Below are 26,742 nucleotides of genomic sequence, written 5' to 3'. Positions count from 1 at the left end.
CATTTGACAGAGTTCCCCATAAACCTTTACTGTACAAAATAAGGTCCATTGGCATGGACCATAGGGTAAGTACATGGATTGAAAACAGGCTGCAAGGGCAAGTTCAGAGGGTGGTGATAAATGGGGGAATGGTTGGGATGGGTAGTGGAGTCCACCAGGGTTCTGTGCTGGGACCAATCCTGTTTAATTTGTTCATAAACGACCTGGAGGATGGGGTAAACAGTTAAATATCTGTATTTGCGGATTATACTAAGCTAAGCAGGGCAATAACTTCTCTGTAGGATGTGGAAACCTTGCAAAAAGATATGAACAAATTAATGGGGTGGGCAACTACATGGCAAATGAGGTTCAATGTAGAAAAATGTAAAATAATGCATTTGGGTGGCAAAAATATGAATGCAATCTATACACTGGGGGGAGAATCTCTGGGGGAATCTAGGATGGATGAGTAGATGATACGCTCAGCAGTGCCATGCAATGCAAAGCTGCTGTTAAAGCAAACAGAATATTGGCATGTATTAAAAAGGGATCAATTCCAGAGATAAAACGATAATTCTCTCGCTCTACAAGACTCTGGTCCGGCCACACCTAGAGTATGCTGTCCAGTGGAAATGGAGCAAGTATAAAGAAGGGCAACAAAGCTAATAAAGGGTCTGGAGGATATTAGTTATTGGGAAAGGTTGCGAGCACTGAACTTATTCTCTCTGGAGAAGAGGCGCTTGAGAGGGGATACGATTTCAAAATACAAATACCATACTGGTGCCCTCACAATAGGGATAAAACCTTTTTCGCAGAAGGAAGTTTAACAAGACTCGTGGCCACTCATTAAAATTAGAACAAAAGAGGTATAACCTTAAACTATGTAGAGCAGGGGTCTCAAACTGGTGGCCCTCCAGCTGTTGTGAAACTACAAGTCCCATCATGCCTTTGTCTGTGGGAGTCATGCTTGTAACTGTCAGCCTTGCAATGCCTCATGGGACTTGTAGTTTTGCAACAGCTGGAGGGCCACCAGTTTGAGACCCCTGATGTAGAGGATTCTTTACTGTAAGAGTGGCAAGGATGTGGAATTCCCTTTCACAGACGGTGGGTATTGATAGTTTCAAGAAACTATTAGGCTTGGATTCACACCTATGCATTTTTAGTGCTTTTTGCACGTTTGCACTACAGTTCATTTAACATTGTTTCCTATGGAACACGTTCCGTAGTGAAAATCTGCAAAATGCAAAAAGCATGAAAACTGCATAGGTGTGAATCAAGCCTTAGATAAGCACCTGAATGACCACAACATACAGGGATATACAATGTAATACTGACATATAATCACACACATAGGTTGGACTTGGACTTTTTTCAACCTCACCTATTATGTAACCATGTGCTTTGGTGGCAGTAGTTTTCTACTACAATGGAAAATTGACACCAGTATCAAAAATTCTTAATGCAAGATTGCCAAATGAAAATTTGACTGTAATACCATATTCTAAAAAGGTTATAACCTATTAAAGTCACAAAAAGGCAATGTACTTATAAGGGGTGCCAATAAAGAGCATAATAATTATGTCAACCTAGCAAACCAGTAGTTCTAATTGGATTAGTGCAGTAAAGCAGACCATTCTTTCATGTTATATTTATGTTACTATATCGCAGGCATAACAACCCCCTCCATAAAATCTCTCGCACTTACATACACACAATATTTAGTAGTAATATCAAAATAGTCTTCGCCAAGTACCACAGTGACCTAAAATCGAACAGAAAAAAAATGATCTTACCATATTTATAGTTTCCATCATTGGGGACGATTTGGCAGCATTCAGTCTTGCACTGTCCATAGCAGCCTGAAGAAAAAGCATGCAACATGTCACAATTGAGAGGTTTAGCTGTCTGTTATTTTGATTATTCAATGGAAGGCTGATGTGGAATGTTGGAGCACAGGTCAGCTGGTAAATAGGATTTATATCCAATAAAAGGCTGTTGTCAGAAATGCATCTTTCAGTATACACGTTTTTGGGAATGCAAAAGCAACTCGAAGCAGGTCAAAACGCACCTGTCAATGAATTCTAAATCGACATAAAGAGGCTTGTCAAAAGCACACTGTATTTGCAGCCCAAAGCAACCACGTCACTTCACAAACTGTCTAGCAACCTAATGCCCTACTGTGTCTGTCTGATATACAACATCTTCCCGATGCACACATGCAGACAGCAGGTGCAATTGACGGTCAAGAAGAAAGTGTTCACCAAGCCAGATAAGTGTACTGGAACCAAAGAGGAAATCCCAAATTATTATTTTTTTCTACAATGTGTAATGTCAGCAATACAAGGCAACAGAGAGCCAGAAAGTTGCCTATTAAAGGCCACAATTAAATCAGTTCTATACCAATATTTAAATTTTGTAAAATTATGATTTTTAATCTGATCTCAGTATCCATCTGCACAAAATACCACCTTTGGCTGAAGTGACAGTTTTGTTGCTTTGGTGCATATGCAAAATAGAAGGCAATGCATACAATCAAGCAAAACCATCAGATCTATTCAGTAAAGTGGTGCAAATAGGGATACAATGTAAAATAGGTAATAGCAGCCAAGCAGATTTCCAAAAGGATATGCTCACCTTTTTAGAAAAAACAACAAATGCAAATATTTTTGCAGCAAAAAAAAAAAAAAAGTGTATTACTTTTTCCTGCGGGACCCTGGAAAGCATTGCACCCCTGAGCAATACCAGGCTTCGCAAGTTAATTCGGAAGTACAAGCCCCCTGCCACTGCATTGCCAAGATTTCTTTTGAATTGTGACAGCAGGTGCAGGAAGAACCACCCCCCGTCCCCTGCTGGGGAAGGTTGTGCGAGATCAAGAGAAGAGGTAGTAGAGGCTGGAACATGTTACATGTTCCACCCTAAATACAGGAGAAACATAGAACATGTTCCAAAAGGTGAACTTCTCTAAAACAACAGATTCCTTAGTTTGTGATTTTTTTCAATGGCTTTACTACTAAAAACCTGAAAACATTTTTATTGTACTTACCTTCTCCTGATCTGTGGCTCTGAGACTCAAATAATTCAGCACTTGAGGTTCCAAAACACTTAGGGACTCTAACAAAGCAGGGATCAGCTTTGGGGTATGGGGCTTCAGCAATTCTCCTGCACTTTTACTTATTTTCACAAGTGTGTTAATGCTACAGAGAAGGGAAACACAGAGAACAATATGGTGAGATATGTGGCTTGATTATCACTTTATCCTAGACCCCTCTTTGCCTATAACTCCTGGAATTCTAGATCCTTTTCCTCCTAATACCCCACTTGACTCACATAACCTTTTCCTCCCTATACCCTACATTCGCCTTTTCCAATGTATATAGCCTCCTTGAGCCCTAAAGTGTTCTCTTTATTCTGGAGACGCTCCCATTCTGTATACCTTGAAATTTTAGCAAGTTACCCCAACAAGTCAAGTATATTGTTTTGAGACAGGCTTTAACTTGGAAGCATATATGGATGCATATTTTTATTTTTTAGATTTTAATCTGGAAGAAATGTAAATTTTTTTCAAATTTATTTTTTTAATGCATTTTCCTGATGCAACTCTTAGTGTACTTCATGCATCTCCCTTTTAGCTTAAAATGTGTTGTTTCAAAGAATTTTAATGAGGTTTGGGAAAACACTCACAAAAGGCAAGACACTGAGATAATGAAAATCACATCAGCAGATACCAGGGATACGAAGACCGTATTGGCCATCACAGTTAAGCAAGAGTACAAGACAAATTAAGTAACTAAGACAAATAAGAACTTATCAGTGGGTGCGTCTACGAGCCAATAAAATGTAACCTGACTTGAGTAAGGTGCCAACCAAACAATGCAGCGACATATGACGTCATGGGTTTGCCATTTCCAATTATATAATACCTTTGTGAAGGAGGGGTGTGAGGGGGAGGTGTAGGGGGAAGCTCATGTGGGGAGGGGGGTTGAAAGGGTCTGGCAAGTGATGTTCAGATCCCCTTAAGTTAAGGAGTAGCGAGTAATGTGTGTTTTTTAAAAGGGTGCAGTGACTCCGGATCTGAATGTAAGAGGTGGAGAGATGAAATGTGTTGGGCTGGGAAAAGGGAGGTTAGGGAGATCTCATTCCACTTTTCAAATCCAATCCCTTTTCCATTTTTTTCCCCTTGTTTCCATGGGTCAAGCTCTCATTGGCTAATATAATTTTGGTTGTTTAGTAACCTATAAAATTCAGTTGAGCCTGTAAATTTCAGCTATTTAGCTTAAAACATAATCAAATCTTCTGATCATACTATAACCTTCAAAAATATTTGAATCTTAATCTAGAAAAGCATATCCACCTTTCAATGCGACACAAAAAGGAATAAAAAAAAAAAAAAAAAAATAGCTGCATTTTTTTTGGCATTACAAAAAAATACAAGATAAAACAAATAGCACAACTAACGTATTTTCACAGGTTTGCAATCGCTTAACTTTCTGAATGACTTTTCTTTCAAGCAATAAAAGCAGAAGTCACCCCCCCAGACCCAGGTATTACGTTACGGAGAAAATATAATAAATATAGCAGGATTAATGTGGGTCCTAATGATGGAGATAACTCCCTGTGTGTTTCTACCCCTGTACAACTTTGACACAGAAAGAACAATATAACAACATGGTACAATAGAAACAAATTTGTTGGGGAGTGATTGAGAGGATTTTTGTCCCAATATAAAATCGACGTGTTATTGAGCTGCTAGATTTTCTTTTTCTTTATGTAATGGTGGGTGCTCTGCATTTAGACCTGCTTACCTGAGTGCACGGACTTCAGGCACTGTGCTCATGATCCCTTTGTCCAGAAGGCAAGGCAGAAGTACAGCAATTGTTTTCTGCCCAGCTGTTCCCTTGCTGGATTCACACATCCGTATACACACCTAACAAAGAAACACACAGACAGACATTAACTGAATTGCTTATATCACATTTAGACTAAATCTGTATATTCATATTGAACCCTAATTAAAAAAAAATGTTTGAGCGTTTGCCCATATGTTATTGTAGATATTTACTGAGATTACCCAAAATTCTCCTATTCTATGTGCTGGGATGTTACTCTATAAAAAAATGTATTTCCAGAATTTGGAACATGCAATGTTCCTGCTGCCTCCCACAATTCTGCGCCTTGATACCCAAGTGGCCAATTGTTGGGAAGGTACTGCTTTCTTAGATTCTAGTATGAGTGAAGTACAGGTACATGTTTTTTCGTGACCTACAGAAAAGTCCTAATTTGTACAGGTAAGCTTAAAATCTTTAAAACAAACAATAAGGTACATATCGCTTGAAACATGACTACCCATATTCACCAAAACCAGATGAATTTTAAGTAGAACTAAAGGCAAAACTTTTCTTATCATCCATGTCCCATTGGGGAGATTTCCCTTTGCTTCCTGCCACATAGCCAAAACGGCAAGAAGAACCCCCTACAAAGTGAGGGGATCCCTGGTTGTCACCAGGGTCATAAGATCTAGTATCCCTATTGGAAAAGTGCCCTCTATTTGAGATTTCTGTTCACCTTCGATAACAGGTGAATCTTTTTAACAAGGGTACAGAAAGCAGTAAAAATCTAACAGCTAATCCTTTAGTTTCCTTTATTTAAACTGAATTCCAGGTATGCTCTTAAATCCATACCTACACTAGTCCAGCTTTGACTAATGTAAGTATGCAGATCTCATCCCAAAGGGACTCTGTGGAAAGAGATAATCACTGTACCCACACTATTACAAAAAAGTGAAGCTTCACTTCCTTCACTCAACAATACTATGCACATCACAGTTTTCCATTGCTGTTCAGCTGTTTGTAGATCAAGGGGTTGATTTCCCAAACAAACATTTTTTCAGGATTCACTTCCCTATTCATGGTCTCCCTGTCTGCTCCATTATTGGATCAGCTGATATCTATCAAGTTACATACTGAGACAATTAGGACCATTCACCTTCACCCATGCCATGTCTGCCTCCTGGCATCCCCCTCGGGGGTACCTGTGTTAGTCTTCTCCCCCCTCAGCTCCCGTGCCATACTCTGGCTGTTGCTGTCCCTTTGGGGCGTCAGCGATGGAAACCCTGGTTTCGTTCATTGATACACTTGATCCGCATCCACCGGATGAGCGAGCAATGATCTCGCGAAACACGCGTCGGGTTATCGGATGTGTGCATTGGTATATACTGCATTGTATAATGTTTGTATCAAATTGATTTATTCTTTTTACTTTGTGCAAAGCCATTGGCTGAGCCAGTATGTTATATTATCCATGTATGTACAATTATTTTAATAAACATTTATACTACTTTTACTCGTGTTACTCAGTGGCTAACTGTGACCACCTCATTTAAAGTCCCAGGGCGACTCTCCTATTTTTGTAGATCTATAAATCTCAGGTATAACCTAATAAAAGACCTAAAGGGGTACTCTCCTCCAAAGATACGGGACCGCTCCCACCAACCCATGTACAGGTTGGCTAATGAGGGCAAAAATGTAGCCTCCATCGCTGCCCCGCACCTCTGTAGGTTTAACACAGATTTGTTTTAACCCAATATGGTGATTACAATGGTTTTATGGTGTATGTTCTTGAGTATGTTAATATCTCTATTTACTAATATATGTACACATTTTTATAAATATCTTTCCCCTATATACGATTGTTATACTTTACATTAATCTATATGCGATACATATTTATGTGTGTATGCATTGCTATAGGTTTTTGTGTTTCCTTGGTTTTTACGTGTATCATATAATAGGAAGCATGCGAATAAATGATTAGTGTCACCTGCTATGCAACTAGGTGGGGCTTTATAAGGAAATCTATGCTGCTCTGTGTAATGTAATGACCAGCTTTCTGTCAACACTTTGGGATGTTCTGAATAAAAGAATTTTGATTGAGTAGAGTTTCTTCTTTTGATTGTATGTGGAGGCGAGCGGCGAGTCTTCTTGCTTGGATATCGTTCAAGCAGAGCAGACAGAATCAGATTGAGGTCCCAAGAAAGCACATGGTGCTGTAACGTCTAGCTTATTGAAGAAACACCTTGAATAATGGTTTGACAAGGGAGATCAAGGCCAGAAGTTTTTGAAAAAGAATGGAAAAGGCAAAAATCTGTCCTTATAGGGACAGTGCACACTAGACAGCAGAAAAAGATGTCAGAACTGCTGGCTGAAAAGAAGCAGCATTAAAAAAAAAAAAAAAAAAGCTCTTATGGATCATACTGTATATGCTTTTAGGTGTGTTTGCATTTATAGGCATTTCCCCCCAATATACTAGAAAATGTACACTTAAAAATGCTTGATAAGCCTAAACACAGCATTCAGGTGTGTTTTTCTGGTTGAAAGCTCCCCTCCAAAAGACACTTGTGATGGGGTTTCTTTTTCAGCCTGCAAACAGCCAAATGTGCAAGGAAACATAGGCTGACAGAGTTACTTTTACAGGCTAAAGTAAAATATGCCAAACACCCGTATAAGTAGCATTTTTTTTTATGCCCAGTGTGCATGAGTGCTTAAGACCAAGTCCTGATTGTAGGAAGGCCAGAATATGAGGCATACATTTTCTGGGATTGAAGTGCCAGGCACAGAAGGATTTCCTTGTACAATAGTACTGTAGATCTTTCCTTTCTTTTTAGCAAAAAACAACAGACCAAGAGACCCCTCTCTCCTTCAAGACCTTTGTTACCCTAAAAAATCCATATATATGTTTGGTTAGTCCCATACGTGTTATTAAATGTAGCCTGTAAGTTATTCACTTTGTAAGTTTATGCAACATAGCTGGGGATCCAGCCTGTTTCCTATGGCTCCCGTTTCAAACTGGAAGCAGATCCATGCTGGCATGGTCAGTTTGTGTCCTTGAGATCCCTGCTAGGATATACCGGATGCTCTGTAGACATACAGCGTGTCTGCATCTCCTGCAGTCAGTTTTGTGCCATACCCATAGCCCCGCTAATAAGAGATACTGGATGTCATGCATTGCCCTGCATCTCCCATTACTCACAGCTGCCACATCCTCTCCAACCTCACAGTGTTTAGTCACAGAGGCCAAGCAGGAGTTTCCCTGTCCAAAGTGAAGTGCACACAGGTGGAAAACATGCTTCTCCTCGGTTTATGACTGACCTGCTTACTCAAACAACTCCTCACACCCCAATGGGCAACCAGGATGCATGCAGCCAGTAGCCACAAACAGATAAGTTTTCAGTTTCTCTAATGCACAGTAAGAAGCTGTGGTTGTTTTCCAGCCTGATGTCATCACGAAATGACACTCTCCACCACATCCCCATCTCCTGAGCCGGCGCGAGTCTTCTCTGGAGGCAACACATGAGTTTCTCCCAGCGGGAGATAAGCGGAAGACGGCATGACTGCAGCATTCATCCACCATTCATATGCTGAAATTATAGTGTATCCTATATTTGTGAAAGCAGTTTTTCCCTTTCTTTTGACCTTAAGCAGTTTCATACTTTTTTTTTTATGAAACTGCTGTAATTCCTCTATTAAAGTATGGTCCTGGAATACAGGATTGTATTGGTTGTTCATTGTTCTAGTCCAGTTAGCTTCAGTTTGACAAACAGAAATTGAAGCAAAAGCTGGTTTACAGAGCTGGGTCTGCAAGTGTAAAGACAGCCTTAAGACCACCGTAAACTTCCTATCTGCAGCATCTTTGAATCAAGGAACATCTTCAATTGGTATTCTGAGATGTTCAAAACTGGGATGGCACAATCTTTTACCAGAACAGTCGGCTTTTTTATGAACTTATTTTCCACTGCATAGTGTGTAATAATTTTCAGAGGGGTTTCTGGATTAACCCAATCATCATAGATTGGCCATTCTATTCGTTTATGCCTTTTTAGATTTAGCTGGTCTCTGTATACCCAAAGGGGGTGTATCTTTAATAGCTTTTCCAGGGTCAAGTCACCAGATGGTACTAGCCTATACCCAGGGTCTATGAAAACTCATGCTGTGTCCTGTACGATTAAGATATGCAGATTTAAATGTGTGCACTCAATTAAAAAATTGTTCTGGTAGAAAAGCTGGTTAAAAAAAATAAATGCAGACATTCTGTGAATAGTGACGTAGCCGAGAGGGCTACCCTGCGGGCAGTGCACAGTAGAGCAGCCACTCAGCACAGGACCTGAAAGATCATAGAGATCACTGTAGCAGTGCTGACTAAACTAAATGCAGCATGATCTTTTTCCATGCACTGTGGTGCATAACAGCCCATTCACATTAAAATTGGCCGAATAATGTAGCATGCTGAAAAGTGCCTAGATGCAAGAAAACATGCTAGTTTCAGTGCACTGCATTCTGGCTTGAATGAGATGCACTGAAATGTGCAGCACTTTCTTCAGCCTAGGTAAGTGTTTCATGCTTTATGCTTAATTTTCTAATTTCAAGTGCAACTATTATGAAAGATTAGAGGAGGCGGACCTCCTCCATATTTCACTTTAAAACTTCTGTTTTTAAAATCAAAGCTGAAGACCATGTGTATAAGCTTGATCTGCACAGTGCACATCTAAATTAACTATTTTTTTGCCTTTTTTTTTTTTCTTCTTCTTCTTTGAGAAAGCATGCCTAAATGAAAAGAGAAATGCAACAGATAGCTTATGTATAAGCATAAAAAGGTATTGTATCTACCTTGCTCAGAGTTTTCAAAGCCAACTCTGCTGCTTTCCGGACAGACTCCTGTAAAGCGAAGGAGAAATAAGAAAACTATTTATATCATATTTATACCAAACTTTATTACACTACAAATTCAACAGTTCTAAAATGCATAATAAATAATTTCCCTGTAGTGCCCAGCGTCTACTAAATACATAACGACATGCATGTGAACATACCAATACACAGCCAAGTACCTACACTGTAAATCTAATTCCTGCATTCACCACATATTAAAACAGAGCTTGTTAAGCTTCAAAAAGGTGTTTAAAGCAAAACCAGTATCAGATGTAATTTTTTTTTACAGTACAGGTCCAGAGCAAATCAAATTCCTGTCTCACTGGAAGGCCAGATCGATTTTTGTAAGGTATCATTCTAGATTAACGCCTACTTTCTGGATTACGATACTGATCCTGGGATAGCGCAATTATGCAAATTCCAATATCCACTTGCAGTAATTCAAGCTTTAGCAGTCCTTCTATAGGTTCGAGAGCACAGATTAGTCCCGCTGCTGCCTTTCACTCTGTATTTGCAGAATGGTGCAAATTACAGCCTGGAGCAGAACAAACTCAGATAAATCTCAATGAAACCTTGAGAGAATGAGCCTAGGTACACGTCAGAAAAACATATGCTTTTAATAAAAAGGATTACAACTGGGGGGAGTGGCAAAGCAGCAGATGTAGCTGGTCGCATCTGTCTCCTCCGCCAAGAATCTGTGCAATGATTCTGTATGATCCCGCTATTGTTCTTTCACAGACCCTAGCTTGCCAGTGTTGGTTTCCCCGTGCTTGTGAGCTGCTTTCCCATTAATCTGCTCCTGCTGCTGACATGTCAAAGCGGCTCAAAGAAAACTGAGCCCTCATTGCGGATCTTGGCCAAGATGGCGCCTGGTCGCAATGTTTTTCCAAGGAGAAATACAAAGAGGCGGCCCAGAAGTTTTTCGACCAGACTCCCAAAGAGCATCTGCCCTTTTCATCTAACCTGGGGATACTTCAGGGGGACCATCTGTGGCTGATGACAGCGTCCCTCTGGAGGATGCAGTCAGATCGCCCCCAGAGTGGAACAGTCAGTACTCCTTGGGACATTTTTTCTGTGCCACATGCATCCTCCCTAGATGCAGAGGAGCCCAAGCCTACTCTGCATGATATAATATCTGCTGTTACCTCCGGCAATGTCCATCTCTGCCCTCACTGATGAGCGCAAGGCAGTTGAGGCAAAAATCGCATTTGTGCGGCAAGATATGCAAAAGCTGCAGGAACGCACTTCTGCCCTGGAAGGCAGAGTGAGCACCATAGAGGATGATATAGCTCCCATGCAGAGGGATCTCAATTTCAGCTGTCATCTTACAGCCCAGCATGCTGCCCACCTGGATGACTTTGAAAATAGAATGCGCCGCAATAATGTGTGTGCCCTGGGTATTCCTGAGTGGGCCGAAGGCAAAAATCCTGTCACTTATTGAGCAATGGCTCATTTCTACCTTCGGCAAGGGCACAGAGTCCCAACACGCCCTCAGCCACCGGGCCCATTCTTGTCCAAACTACTGAATTACAAGGATGCCATACTCTCCAAGGCTTGAACCATGAGTGGTGCGATATGAATTTCTGTTATGCAATGTTTCCGGTTCGTCCTGTATAATTGCTGGGATATATATACCGCCAGCGCTTTCGTCCAAGGTCCTCAAGTGGCCTGTCTTCCAAATATTCTTCTACTAGTGGTAGGCGATTTTAACAATTAAGTAAATGCTACACGCTATAAATATGATCTCATCAAAAATAAAAGGTATTGGATCAATATAAGATACAACAGCTAAAATCAAAATAGATTATTAAATAATTAAATTGAAAAGTGCTGTGCTAGGTATTATGCAATATACATCCAATATTGGATACCAAATGCATACATAACATAAAAACACACAAATATTGACCAATGGTGAAGTGCCAGTAAATAAAAGTAAGGGAGTGGAAACTCAAATGGGTTCAAAATAGCTTGCAGCAAGATTGGCAGATAATACTACTAAACAGGACGGCACATAAAAAAAACCCCCATAAATAAAGTTATATATTAAGGCTGGTGCGCCCATCCTAATAGTGCCATCCTGTTTAGTGTTAAATTATCTACCAATCTTGCTGCAAGCTATTTTGGACCTATTTGATCACCGCAGGTCTAAGGCATAATGGAGTAGATGGGAACTTATAAGGGATACCATGTTGCCAGCTTTGATATCCAGCCAGTGTTTCCCTATTGTATATACTATTGGAGGTCTATTGACTAACACTAGAGCATGCGCGGTCTACACCAACATGCTCAGTTAAGTGTTGTCTGGGATGCTTTTAAGGCCTATATGAGGGGTCAGTTTATCAAACTAATAACCCATATCAAATCCGATACCAAAGCCTGGGAAACAATGGTATGTAGGGAGGTTGAGGAGACTGGAGGATAGATAGATCACTAACCCTACTGAGGATACCAAGAGGGTTTGGTTGGAGGCACAAGCCATGTCCAGGCAACTGGCACTGCAACTGGCTAAGAAAAAAAGTTTTTTTTTCTACAGCAAACTTAGAGGAGGGGAGGCTACTGGGCACATGCACAGAGGTCATCCTCCCTTGTCTCGGCCATCTGCAATGATCAGGGTGCCCTCTAGACCCTTAACTCTGACATTAAGATCTTTAGGCCATTCTATGCGGATCTATATACTTATAAAGTACAGCTTTCTGACGTGGAAATTGGGGGATTTCTAGATGGATGTGTGCTGCCTCGCTTGTCGGTTGTCAGATGCTGCATTGCTGAATACCCCATTAACGGAAGAGGAACTCACATGAGCTCTAGCACAATCTCATAATAAATCTCTGGGGGCGGACGGCCTTCCATCCGAGGTTTACAAGCGAAATGCAGGCACATTACTACCCATACTACTGAAAGTCTATAATGAGGGTGTTGGTGACCAGACTGGCTCAGGTGGTACATAAATTGGTACACAAGGACCAATCTGGATTCATCCCCACTAGATCCATGGCCCAGAATCTTTGGAAGCTTTTCCTAAAACTACAATTGCCTATGGATAATCCTGGTAACTGAGCTATTTTTTCACTAGATGCAGCTAAGGCCTTCGACATTGTCGAATGGCCTTACCTGTGGAAGGTGTTAGCCCTTGTACACACGGTCGGAGAATCCGTCGGAATGTGTCCTATCGGACCGTGTCGTAGGATAACCTGGCTGTGTGTGGTATGCATCGGACTGATTCCGTCCGAATATCCGTCGGACCCAATTTTCCAACATGTTGGAAATATTTCCCGACCAACTGGTTCGATCGGACATACTCCGATCATGTGTAGCGAATTTTAATCGGACCGAGTGCCACGCATGCTCAGATCAAATTCCTACATCAAAGCTATTGGCTACTAGTCTGAATGTAGTCCCATCGTAACGAAATTACGTCATCACGTTCTGAAAGATCGGATTTTTCGACAACTTAGTCCGACTGTGTGTATGCAACAGTTTCGGACACAACCCGATGGACAAAATCCGACGGACAAAATCCGACGGATTTGGTTGCCAGAATCTCCGACCGTGTGTACAGGGGCTTAGAACGTTTGGGCCTGGTCAAGTTACTGTATGCTGATCCCTCGGCTAGGATTAGGGTGAATGGAGAGCACTGAGAACCTTTTGCATTATTCCGGGGCACTAGGCAGGGATAGCCTTTGTCAACTCTGCTGTTTGCCCTAGCTTTGGAACCTCTAGTGTCCCGAATACAAGAGAAGGCCAATATAATCGGGTTCAGACGCAGTATGGGAACTGACGTGGTGACGCTGATGAGACCCTACTTTACTTGGGAGATACGCAGGGTACTTTGTGAACCATCATTACCCTTACTGAGGCCTTTGGCGCATTATCAGGCTTTTCCATTAATTGGAACAAGTTGGTCCTGATGCCTTTGGACCCGGTAGCCATCTTATGGTGCAACCTAAACTATAGGGAGATATTGAAACTCAAGGGGTTTAGAGACTGGGAAGGGGCATGACTACACTTTATATCCCAGCTATATAATGGGCCAACCCTTAAATCCTTTATGGAGGTGCAGGCAGAGTTTGCCATCCCACATAGCCACTTAATACAGGAGAGATTCTTATGGAAAGCGATAAAACACAGTTGATTGATAATAAATGGCTTCAGCCAAACACTAACCATGAGTGAAAGAAAAGTTTTTGTGTTATCATATTCTCTGAAAAATGAACAAGAAATCAAATTCTGCCATCGTACGTAAACTTATAAACACAACTGAAAGCATGGCTGTAGTAGATCATCAATGAGTATTGCTACATTAACTTGATGTGTTGTAGTGTTTTGTCATTTTCCTTTCTCCCCTGCTGGATAAGCACAGGTAAGTTTCCATACACTCAAGAGGGGAATTTATCTAAATGACGCAGCCAAAATCTGGAGCAGCTGTACATGGCAACCAAGCAGATTCTATCTTTCACTTGCAAAGTTTAACTGAACAAGTTGAAGAACGAAGCCGATTGTTTGCCATCTACAGCAGCTTCAGCTTCTGTTTGCTCCAGTTTTGATAAATTCCACCCATATTACTCTGAGGACCACAAGTATTTTGCTCTATTCAATGGATGTTAATGTTGACTTGATTTTTATTTATTATTTTTTTTTGTATGTCAACATTACCATCCGTGAGATGGAGCTAACAAAAAATCCTGTATCTTGCTAAAGACTTTTGAAACCCAAGACATTTTTATATTGTTTTATAAATGTCTGCTGTATTAAAGAATATGCAACTCAAATATTTAATATTCTTGATCTGTGTCTGTTGTACAATGCATCCGGAATGTATTCACATTGCTTGATATTTTGTTATGTTACAGCCTTATTCCAAAATTGATTACCGGTAAATTCATTATTTTTTCAAAGACGTTTGTTTGAAATCTTTGCAAATGTATAAATTATATCACATGTACATAAGTATTCAGTCATATCCTTAGCCATGACACCCAAAATTGAGTTTAGGTGCATACTGTTTCCACTTATAATCCTTCATATGATTGTACAACTTGATCAGAGTCCACCTGTTGTAAATTCAGTTTATTGGACATGATTTGGAAAGGCATGAAGGTCCCATAGTTAACAGTGCATGTCAGACCACAACCAAACCATGAAGTCCAAGGAATTGTTTGTAGAGCTCCGACACAGTGGCCTCCATCATCCGTAAATGGAAGTTTGGAGCCGCCAGGACTCTTCCTAGAGTGGACCGCCTGGCTAAACTGAGTGATCGGGGAAGAAGGGCCTTAGTCAAGAAGGCGACCAAGAACCCAATGGTCACTCTGAAAGAGGTCCAGCGTTACTCTGTGGGGAGATGCAAACCTTCCAGTAAAACAACCATCTCTGCAACACTCCACCAATCAGGCCTGTATGGTAGAGTGGTCAGATTTAAGCCACTCTTCAGTAAAAAAAAAAAAACAATATCAGCCCGCCTGAAGTTTGCCAAAAGGTACCTGAAGGACTCTCAGACAATGAGAAACCAAATTCTCTGGTTTGATGAAACAAAGATTGAACTCTTGGGTCTGAATGGCAAACGTCATGTCTGGAGGATACCAGGCACTGCTCATCACCTGACCAATACCATCCCCACAGAAGCATGGTGGTGGCAGCATCATGCTGTGAGGATGTTTTTCAGCAGCAGGGACTGGGAGACTAGTCAGGATTGAAGGAAAGATGAATGCAGCAATGTACAGAAACAATCTTGATGAAAACCTGCTCCAGAGCACTCTGAACCTCAGACTGGGGCAAAGGTTCATCTTCTGACAAGGACCCTAAGCACACAGCCAAGATAACAAAAGGACAAGCCAAGATAGCAAAAGGAGTGGCTACTGGACAACTCTGTGAATGTCCTTGAGTGGCCCAGCCAAAATCCAGACTTGAACCCAATCGATCTGAAAAAGGCTGTGCACCAACACTCCTCATTCAACCTGATGGCGCTTGAGATGTCCTACAAAAAAAAGAATAGGAGAAACTGCCCAAAAATAGGTGTGCCAAGCTTGTAGCATCATACTCAAAAAGACTGGAGGCTGTAATTGGTGATAAGTATTAAGCGAAGGCTGTGAATACTTGTGCACATGGGATTTTTAATTATTTTTTTTTATTTCAGACAAACTTCTTTCCTGTTATTATGAGGTATTGTTTGTACAATTTTGAGGAAAATTAATTGCATCAATTTTGGAATAAAAACATAACATGTAACTGTAACAGGCTGTAACATAACAAAATGTGGAAAAAGTGAAGCACCGTGAATACTTTTTGGATGCACTGTACTTGTTTTAAAAACTATCCCGTTCTCATTATATTGCTTCCTCTGTGTGGAATACCTGGTATTCTTGCCAGTCCCCCTGCTTTGCTGGGAGCACAGCCTCCTAGTCCTCCAATGATCAGACTTGCGCTGACACCCCTGCCCTGCACAGCTGTTCACTAGAGAAGATCAGTGTACTGCTATTGCTCTACCCCCCACACCTCTCTAACCCCTTTATGCAGGTGAGAACAGAGATTGTGATTTTTTTTTTTTTTAAATAAGCGCATACATAATATATCAGTGGCAGAAAGAATAACAAAAATATCTAGAAAAAAGCATTTTAAAAAAAAGTTATACATTGATTTGCATTTTAATGCCTGCAATAAGTATTTGATCCCCTATCAGCAAGATTTTTGGCTCCCAGGTGTCTTCTGTACAGGTAATGAAAACCAAAGAGCTGTCCAAGGATGTCAGGGACAAGATTGTAGACCTACACAAGGCTGGAATGGGCTACAAGAACATCACCAAACAGCTTAGAGAGAGGGTGACAACAGTTGATGCAATTATTCGCAAATGGAAGAAACACAAAATAACTGTCAAATAACTCGCCAAAAAAACAATTGGTAACACACTATGTCGTGAAGGAGTGAATTTCTGCAGTGCCTGCAATATCCCCTTGCTCAAGAAAGCACACATATAGGCCCGTCTGAAGTCTTCTAATGAACATTTGAATGATTCTGAAGAGAACCAAGTGTTGTGGTCAGATGAGACCAAAATCAAGCTCTTTGGCATCAACTCAACTTGCCGTGTTTGGAGGAGGAGGAGTGTTGCCTATGACCCCAAGAACACTACACCCACCATCAAACATGGAGGTGGAAACATTATGCTTTTGGGGTGTTTTTCTGCTAAGGGGGCAGGACAACTTCACCACATCAAAGAGATGATGAACAGGGCCATGTACCATCAAATCTTGGGTTAGAACCTCCTTCCCACAGCCAGGGCATTGGCTGGCTGAGGGCATGACAATAACCCAAAACATACAGTAGGGGCAACAAAGGAGTGGCTCAAGAAGAAGCACATTAAGGTCCCGCAGCAGCCTAGCCAGTCTCCAGACCTTAATCCCATAGAAAATATGTGGAGGAAGCTGAAAGTTCGAGTTACAAAATGTAAGACTCAAAAGCTTAATGACTTGGAGAGGATCTGTAGAGGAGTGGGAAAAAATCCCTCCCGAGACAAGTGCAAACCTGGTGGCCAACTACAAGAAACGTCTGACCTCTGATTGCAAACAAGGGTTTTGCCACCAATTACTAAGTTTTGTGAAGGGGTCAAATACTTATTTCATTCATTAAAATGCAAAATCAATTTAAACCTTTTTTAAATGCATTTTTTTGGATATTTTTGTTGCCATTCTCTCACCGTTAAAATAATCTTACCATTAAAATTATAGATCGATCATTTGTCAGTGGGCAAAAGTACAAAATCAGCAGGGGATCAAATACTTCCCCTCTCCCCCCTCACTGTGTGTGTGTAATATATTATATATACACACACACACACAAAGTGAAAAATAGAAGCTGCTTGGTTGCCATGTACAGCTGCTCCATATTACTTTATCACTCTGAGGACCATAAGCATTTTGTCCCATGGATGTTAATGTTAACTTAAAATATCTGTTTACTAGAGCAAAAATAAACCTGAGTGCCACTAAAGAATAAAAGATTTTTGTATATAATGCTGCAATAAAAACTATTAGTTAACCGTTAACTAGTTCACCCCTTTGGTTGTGCATGGTACAGCCAAAGAGTAAAATCTAACAAGCAGTAGCAGCTGCAAGCCTCTTATTTCTCCTATTTTATTTTCCCCCATCAGCGGACTCTGGGCTTTCACGAAAAAAGTGATTTGGGCTGCCTGATCACTTTTACCTGACCACCGAATGCTGCCCCCTCTGCTGATTCCTGGGCTCCCCCACTCCTTCTAGGAGCCCGGGACCAAAACAATTAATCTCCTTTGCAGTGCTGTGAACTTGAATTTCTGAGCAAAAAAAAAAAAACTGGCTATAAAGCCAGGTGTACAGCTAAACACGTATAATCCTGTGCTTAGTTGGCTGAAACAGAGGGCAGGGGAAACATTAGGGGTTTCATAGACCCCAATATCTCCATAAAGAGTACCTGTCAACTGCCCAATGCCATCACGTAGGGACTTGTTAGGCCTATTGTGATTGCAATAAAGTTAGATAAAAAAAATAAAATAAGCAGCTCCACTACCCTGCTTACATCCAAGCACCACAGGGTGGGAACGTGTATGTAAATTGCCAAAATGTAAGAGTAATAATTCTAAGGCCATCATTTAGGGTTTACTCTGAATTGATGAGCTTTAAGTGTTACCTATTGATAATTTTGAGTACTGTAATTTTATGTCATTTAATGGACACACACAGTTTTGAGGCCTAACACCATTTACTCTGCACTATGTAATTTTTATTTTGTACATAAATATTAGGGATTAAATTGTGTTTGTGTGCAATAAATTGCATTTTAGTGTTTTTTTGTATTCATCAGACCAAGACACTTTTTTCCATTACTCCATTGTCCAGTTTTGATGCCGACATGCTCTCTTGCAGGTGCTTTTGGATGTGGACACAGGTCAGCATGGGTACCTTGATCGGTCAGCGACTTTGCAGCCCCATATGCAACAAGCTGCGATGCACTGTGTGTTCTGACACCTATCGAAACCAGCATGAACTTTTTCTGCAATTTGAGCTACAGTAGCTCTTCCATTGGTTCGGACTACACAGGCCAGCCTTCACTTCCCATAATGCATCAATGAGCCTTCATTGTCCATGATGCTGTGGCTGGTTCAGCAGTTTTCCTTCCTTTGACCACTTTTGGTAGGTCCTGGTCACTGCAGACCGGGAACATCCCACAAGAGCTGCAGTTTTGGAATAGCTTTGACCCAGTTGTCTAGCCATTACAATTTGGCCCTTGTCAAAGTTGCTCAAATCCTTACACTTGCACATTTTTTCTACTTTCAATAAATCAACTTTAGGGACAACATGTTCACTTGTTGCCTAGTATATCCCACCCACTTTCAGGTGCCATTGTAACAAGATAATCAATGCTATTCACTTTACTTGTCAGTGCACATAACTTTATGGCTGATAAGTGTATATATAATTTTCTGGGGGAAGGTAGGGGTAAATCATTGTACAGCCTAAAAAGCCAATTTTAATATATGTGTAAAAAATGAAAGACTTGTTCTCGAGGTGAAGTGGTTAATCAAGAAGACATTTTGTAACAACAAAACAGACATTGCAAGTTTCTAAGAAAATGACTTCCAAAATGCATCATTTACCTTTATATCATCTTGTACTCTGAAGAGGGTTTCCCAGATCTCAGGAAGCTTATCAACAACATCATCAAGCTGACGACCACGCAGTAGGTCATTTACTGCTAAACAACTGTAATGAAAAAAAAAATGTCACATTAAGAACTCATAATGGCCAACATACAAAAAAACTAAAAAAACAAAACAAAAAAAACACAAAGAGCTGAACCCAGTAGAATAACCATAGCATGAGATAACCCACACACTACCTTATTCCCCCTTCCCAACCCCAAAAATCAAAGAAGAGTCCAGAGGAGGAAATATTTTTGCCCTTGTGGTATAGATACCTGGAATACAAAATGATTAGCTATGAGATGTTTGAGTCAACTGCTAGCAATGACCAACTTATACTCAGTCTGAATACATCTTGTATCTATAAAAAGCTTACTGTACCTTGCATATCTGATGAACATTTATATGCAAGGTAACCAGTGTACCATCTGTAGTGGTCTTAAAAACAAAAACAAAAAAAAAAACTAAATTCAGATGTCACACAGATTGGGCAATTATCTTCATGTCAACGAGTGGAGATCATATCCTCCACCCCTCCCCATACTATTATGGTTCCCTAAAAACACAGTTGGCGCCCTTCCCCTTTGCACTGATTCAATGACAATCATTTACTCTATAAATAATTAACTTGAACATTCGGCTACTCTATATGCCTACTATTCGATTGATCACATATAGCCTGACCCTTGCAAACAATGTATCTGCTTGTCTAAATTCAGCCTTTTTGTTGCCCACAGCTGTTGCGACTATATGGACCTATCCAGTCAACAATGGATGCACCAAAATCCAACCAGACTGTTACCTGGCTGGAAAAGACCACCTGGAAGTTAACAGTAAGTAGCTAATGTGTATATGCCATCTGAAAAAGCTCATCAAGTCTAACGTGTGTGTGTGTGTGTGTGTGTGTGTGTGTGTGTGTGTGTGTGTGTGTGTGTGTGTGTGTGTCAGCTTGTATGTGAATATTATACTGTATATCCCTGTATGTTGTGGTCATTTAGGTGCTTATCTAATAGTTTTTTGAAATTATCTACGCTCCTCACTGAGACCACAGCTTGTGGAAGATAATGACACATTCCATACCATAAAGAACCCTCTATGCTGTTTCCGGTTAAATACCTTTTCCTTTAATTTTAGTGAATGTGCAAGTCTTTTTAAAAGCCCTTTTAGTGAAAAGTTTTTATCACCAGTACAGTATTAGTACATTGAAATCATATCCCCTCTCAAGCGTCTTCTCCAGAGAGAATAAGCTCAGAGCTTGTAATCTTTCCTCATAACTAAGATCCTCCAGTCCCTTTATTAGCTTTGTAGCGTTTCTCTGCACTCTCTCCATTTTCAGCACATCCTTACTGAGGACTGGAGCCCTGGACTGGATGGCATACACCATGTGCGGCTGGACCAGAGTCTTGTAGAGTGGGAGAATTATTGTTTTAGCTCTACAGTTAATTCCCTTTTTAATGCATGCCATATGTTTGGCAGTGCATGCCGTTGCTGAGCCTGTCATCTCCTAGGACCCCCAGGTCCTTTTCCATCCTACATTCCCCCAGAGGTTCTCCCCCTAGTGAGTAGATTGAATTCATGTTCATGCCACCTTAAACGCATTATTTTACATTTTTCCACATTAAACCTATGTAGTTGCCCACCCCATTAATTTGTTCAGATCTTCTTGCAAGGTTTACACATCCTGCAGGGAAGCTATTGCCCTGCTTAGCTTAGTATTGTCTGCAAATACTGAGATTGAGCAGTTTATCCCATCCTCCAGGCCATTTATGAATAAATTAAATAGGATTGGTCCACACTCTCCACATTGGACCATTTTGAGTACTCCCCATCACTAACCTTTGCAATCGCCCTTGTAGCCAGTTTTGAATCCAGGTACTCGCCCTTTGGTCCATGCTGACAGACCTTAGCTTGTATAGTAAATTTGTAGGGAACTGTACCAAATGCCTTTGCAAAATCCAGATAAACTGCATCTACGGGCTTACTTCATCTAGATGGCAGCTCACCTCCTCATAGAAGGTTAATAGATTTGTTTGGCAAGAACAATTTTTCACAAATCCATGCCGATTACTGCTAATGATACAGTTTCATTACTAAAATCTCATATAGTCGCTTATCATCCCCTCCAAGAGCTTGCATACTATTGATGTTAGGCTAACTGGGATATACCTTGGTCCCTTTTTAAAGATTGGAGAAAAGCCAATGTAGCACCAATCAGATGGTTTTCATACCATTCGTAAAAATTAGGAACAACGGTCTGGCCATTATTTGACTGAGTTCCTTAAGGCTGGGTTCACACTGCTGCGGGGGGGGGGAGATCCGGATGCGATTCGCACCGCAAATCACATCCGATCTCCGTAGCGATGCGAGTTCAGCCATACAGATAGTATGGCTGAATTCGCATCGCTCCCGCAGCAAACTCGCACGGGACCCTTTTTTTGGTCCGCAACAGAATCGGATCGCATGGGGGTTCACACCATGCGATCCGATTCCTGTGCGAGTCGGCAGATCGCACTGCGATATGCGGACGGATCTGGGGGTGTCATTAACATATCATTGACACTCCCAGCCGTCCGCATAGGGCAGTGTGAACTGCCGGCGGGAGGTGTGCGATGCGGGAAAACGCCGCGGATTCGCGGCGTTCCCGCATCGCAGCGGTGTGAACCCGGCCTAAAGGGGTTGTAAACCCTTGTGTTTTTTTCCCCTTAATGCATCCTATGCATTAAGGTGAAAACTTCTGTCAGTGACCGACCCCCCAGCCCCCCCGTTTTACTTACCTGAGCCTGTTTATCCCCTCAGCAGAGACGCTCTCTCCCTCTCTGCGTGGGGTCTTGAGTCTTGATTGGATAGATTGATAGCAGCACAGCCATTGGCTCCAGCTGCTATCAAATACAATGACACGGGCGCTGGGGGCGTGGGGCTGAGTCCAGCATTTGTGTCTATGGATGCAAGGTAAGGTAAACCCCGGGAGACCATTTCTCCTAGGGCAGGTTATTTAGACATGTATATCTTTTGTGGCCCCTGACGATCTCCCAGCGCCGGGGCCACAAAAGATGTATCTGCCTTGAATGGGACAGGGAGGAGGCGGGACGAGCACCGTGCACACACAGGAGAATTTCCTGCTTACAGGCAGCCTCTGTAATAGGAAGTCCCACCCCCGACGTTGCCATTGAATGACTGTTCTGTCCAGCAAAGGAGGTGGGACTTTCTATTAAAGAGGCCACCGTGTAAACCGTGGATTCTCCTGTAGGTAATCTTTGGCGCTCATGAGTGCATTCCCGGCAATGGCGGGTTCTGCATTCCCAGCGATGGTGGGTTCTTTCTAGCTGGTCTAAAACCGCTTTTGACATAAAGGGATCCTTTTTGGTTGCTATGGATATTTTTCAGTTACTAGACAGAAAGAACAGTATAATATAATATAGAACTGCATGCAGGGCAATGGACAAAGCATTAGGGACAAAAGGGTGGTGAAATAATTTGATACAGTAATGTAATCTGTAAGATTACAGTGTACTATATGTGTTGTGTTTTGCACTTTTTGAATTTCCAGCTGGGCTTCTTTCCTATGCATTGCGCCGCTCACAGGGAACAGAGCCCAGCAAACAGAGCATCAGGCGGAAGACACAGCCGCCGCACACAGTGGGGGGGGGGCGACATCGCATTATCCTGGGGACAAGGCAAGTAACTTTCCCTGGATACTGCGATGCAGCCCCGAGTGTGGCTCTGGGTTACAGCTCTTGCCATGGAAAATTCACCCTGAACCACACTCAAGAATACCGCCAAGAAGGTTAACCATGGTGGTGCTTCCTGTGACGTGTCATGGAGGATAAACATTGCAGTTTTGGATACTAAAGCCCCCCCATTTCCCTTGTGAAGAAAAGAATACATTCAAATCCTTTGCCATCTCGCCATCCTTTGTAACCAGAATCCCTTCATCATTCTTTATGGGGCCAATATGATCTGTACTCCCTCTTTTACTATTTATGTACTTAGGGGGTCTTGGGATTTTTCTTACTCTCCTGCACTATGTGCCTTTCATGTTCTATCTTAGCCACCCTGATTACACCCTTACATTTCTTATTGCATTCTTTGTACAGTTAGAATACTGATGATGTTCCCTCAGCCGTGTATTTTTTGAAGGCCTTCTCCTTTGTTTTCATACAAATTTTTATGTTGGCGTTAAGCCACCCAGGGCTTTAATTAGCTTTTTTAAATGTATTACCCTTTGGGATGCACTAGCTAATACCCTTCTTTAATATGCTCCTAAAGCACACCCATTTTTCCTCTGTGTTCTTTGTTCCTAAGATTTTATCCCATTTAGTATGTTCACATACATCCAATTAATCTACTGTGGCCATTTGCCAATACCTTTTATATTAAATTAATTTCGACTGTATGAAATAGCTCCAAGTCAAATACCTTGATTCACGGACTCTCCACATATTACTCGTCAGATTATTTATCAAATCTTGGAGAATTTCAGTTAAATATTTATCAACCTATAAAAGAAGAATGTTTAGATTATTAATTGTCATAAATGGATGGTGTTATTTGATAGCACAGCACTAACAGAAATCATATAAAGTACAACCTGAGAAATAAGAAACCAGTGCTGCCCCCTCTAAGCTGCAATTTAACAGAACACTACCTTTTCATTACTTCATGTATTGGTCCTTTTGTTTTCCACAAAAACTTTAATTTTTATTTCATCCGATTAGAGAGATTTTAACTCCAATGGGTTATTATGGGTTACTAAACTCTGCCATAGTTATAGCAACACAAACTTTCATGTTTCACTTTGCAATGTCTTAAATGCAGTTTGATCTTACTTAGAAACTGCCAATACACAAAGAATCTCAGTTTAGAAGGTCTTATCATAGTAATAAGCAATTAGTAGATCCCCTTCTTTTACAAAACTACATCTACCATGTCCAGACAAACTATAAGAAATCAACTACAAAGTTGGCAGAGTATTTTGAGATTTTTAATATGACAGCAGGTAGCGTTAAACTGAGTGCTTGTCACTGGTTTATCATGTCTGTGAAGTGGGTAGCGATTTTAAGCTAGAAATCCCAGGTAACCTTTATTAAGTTAGTAAACAGTGAATCACAACAACCACAAAAGCTGCATTTTAATGGTGTTATCTTAATTTAGTCATATTAAAGCTTATTTATATACCTACAGGTTAAAACTGACCTTGCACTGAAAAGCAAAGTCTGCTTATAACATCAGGACTGCCTTCCCAATGTAAACAGTCAAAAAAAATATGGTGGTTAAAAACAAACACACACACACATTTTTTTTTTTTTAATTACCTTAAAGCCTCATACACACTATCGGACCCTGTACAAACTTTCCCGTGGACTTTTGAACAAAGGGCGTTGGCGCTGAACTTGTTAAGCATACACACGATCTGACTTTTTCAGCCAACTTCCACCAAATCAAATGGTTTTTATGCTCTTTAACGCTACCTTTGGTCAACTTCTGTATTGTCGGATCTTTTGCATTGGTTCTGAGCATGCGTGCTTGTAAAGTCCGATGGTTTTCTGTACACAAAATCGGACTTTGCTCCATCGAACTTATGTTGTCGAAAAGTTTGTGCGTTCGCACAGCCAACAAAAGTCAAATGAAAACCGAAAAAATCTGTCAGATGGCGTGTACACACGGTTGGATGTTGCATTAAAACAGCTAATTTGCATGTTTGTTTTCAAAAAGTCTGATCATGTGTATGGGCCTTTAGGTGGTAAATATACATGGAGGCCGTTGTAAAGTAATAAATACATAAGTAGACCATGCCTTTTAGTGCAAGATGCATTTTAAATAAGTGAACTGTTGGTACCACTAAGTTAAATAAATGGGGTTTAAGAAGTGTAACATTCACACATCACACATAAGTTAAGCACTTACAGTAGCCTTGTCTGTGACCAGAGCATTCCAGATGCTTGTCATAGCCTGTCGAACTCCAGTGTTTGGGTCAAACTGATAACGATACAATCGTGGAACGAGTTGCGGCAAGAATGGTGCAAGCTGTTCCCCAGCCTTTGTAGCAATCACATTAAAGCCAAATGCTGCACCCTAATAAAAACAAAACATGGATTTTGAAAATGAATGCACACAAAAAGCAGATATCCAACATAAAATGATATTACTCCTGAACAAATTACAAAAACAAGACCTTACCTTTCGTGATGTCCACATAGCATGATGGTTAGCAAGATTCATGAACTTGTATACAAGGTCTGGTTGACTAAGGTCACTGGCCAGTGCACAAAGTTCTTTATATGTAGACAGCCCCTGCCTTTGGAAATATGAAGAACAGAAAAAGGCGAAGTATGAGGTATCGTGTCTCTATTTGCTGAAGTATATTAGCAAAATAAAGTTTTAAAGAGAATATAGTGGAAAAATACATTTTAAAAAAAGGGAATGATTAGTTTAGTTTAATGCTTTCTACATATACAAGAAAATTAAAATCAGATTGCTGTAAAAAGTCTTAAAAGTGTGTATTAAAGGATAGCTACAATGAGAAAAGTACACAAGATAGAATCTAAATAAAATAATTGTAATAATGATGCTTTCAAGCTGTAGCAGACATTTTAAAACTGGCTGACTTGTATGGGACTTTGGTATGGCTTGTGAAGTAATCACAACCATCCATGTATATTTTTCACAGGGTACATGGTTTATGTGGAAGACTGAACACTATTCACTAGTCCCAGAGACCACTTTCCCATCATCCAGGTGAAAAAAAAAAAACAAGGGAAGGTAAATGGGTCACATCCTCACAAATCAAATCATTTAAAAACAGAACACAAGCCCCTATAAGTTATTTAGTCCAAAAGACTGTTATTGCATGACAAGTGAAGCATTTCAGAATTCGATAAATTATTTTCTCCGTAATAAACCTGGAAAAAATATATATTTTTGTTCTTACAATAAAATTAGTTTTTGGAGTTCAGTAGGGACAAGGGATTCAGTTATTCTGAGACAATTTAGGTATACTACCATCCTATAGGATGATTAGAGTACTGGCAAATAAATATGCCATTGCCACCCTGGTACTGTATAAACCCTACCTTACCCAGCATGCTTCAGTTTTGTAGAAAAGCTGTAAAGAGTAGATAACAATAATACAGAGTGGTCCTGGAGTAGCTTGCTGACCGGGTAACACCAATATACGTCAGCAGAATGGCACTCCTGCGCAAACTGACATATCTGTACGTCAGTCTGCAAAAGCATGTACGCCAGTGGCCGATCTCGGTGAGGAGAGGCAAAATGAGGAAATGCAAACAAGTGACATGGCAGGGATCTTCTGTTCGCTGATCACCGCCATTACTAATTAAAAAAAAATGTAATAATAAAAAGGACATAAATTTATCCCCTATTTTGTAGACTCTAACT

The 26,742-nt window shown here is 40.8% G+C and overlaps 1 protein-coding gene across 2 annotated transcripts in view; it reads right to left on the bottom strand.

Annotated features, from left to right (window-relative positions):
- ECPAS (Ecm29 proteasome adaptor and scaffold) overlaps positions 1-26,742 on the bottom strand; it is a 182,526-nt gene that overhangs the window by 32,442 nt on the left and 123,342 nt on the right. For both annotated transcript variants that reach the window (XM_077475350.1, XM_077475351.1), the window contains 8 exons: positions 25,525-25,642; positions 25,252-25,419; positions 23,764-23,843; positions 19,303-19,408; positions 9,639-9,686; positions 4,782-4,903; positions 3,023-3,173; positions 1,773-1,838 (listed from right to left, as the gene is read on the bottom strand). In XM_077475350.1, the coding sequence (XP_077331476.1) occupies positions 1,773-1,838; positions 3,023-3,173; positions 4,782-4,903; positions 9,639-9,686; positions 19,303-19,408; positions 23,764-23,843; positions 25,252-25,419; positions 25,525-25,642 (859 nt within the window). The remainder of the gene's footprint in view (positions 1-1,772; positions 1,839-3,022; positions 3,174-4,781; positions 4,904-9,638; positions 9,687-19,302; positions 19,409-23,763; positions 23,844-25,251; positions 25,420-25,524; positions 25,643-26,742) is intronic.

Source organism: Lithobates pipiens, unplaced genomic scaffold (genome assembly GCF_037356315.1).
Source record: "Lithobates pipiens isolate NorthernLeopardFrog02 unplaced genomic scaffold, aLitPip1_a1.2 Scaffold_13, whole genome shotgun sequence".
Lineage (NCBI taxonomy): Eukaryota > Metazoa > Chordata > Amphibia > Anura > Ranidae > Lithobates > Lithobates pipiens.
Note: the sequence above shows the minus strand (reverse complement) of the source record. Positions and strands in the feature narration are given on the sequence as shown.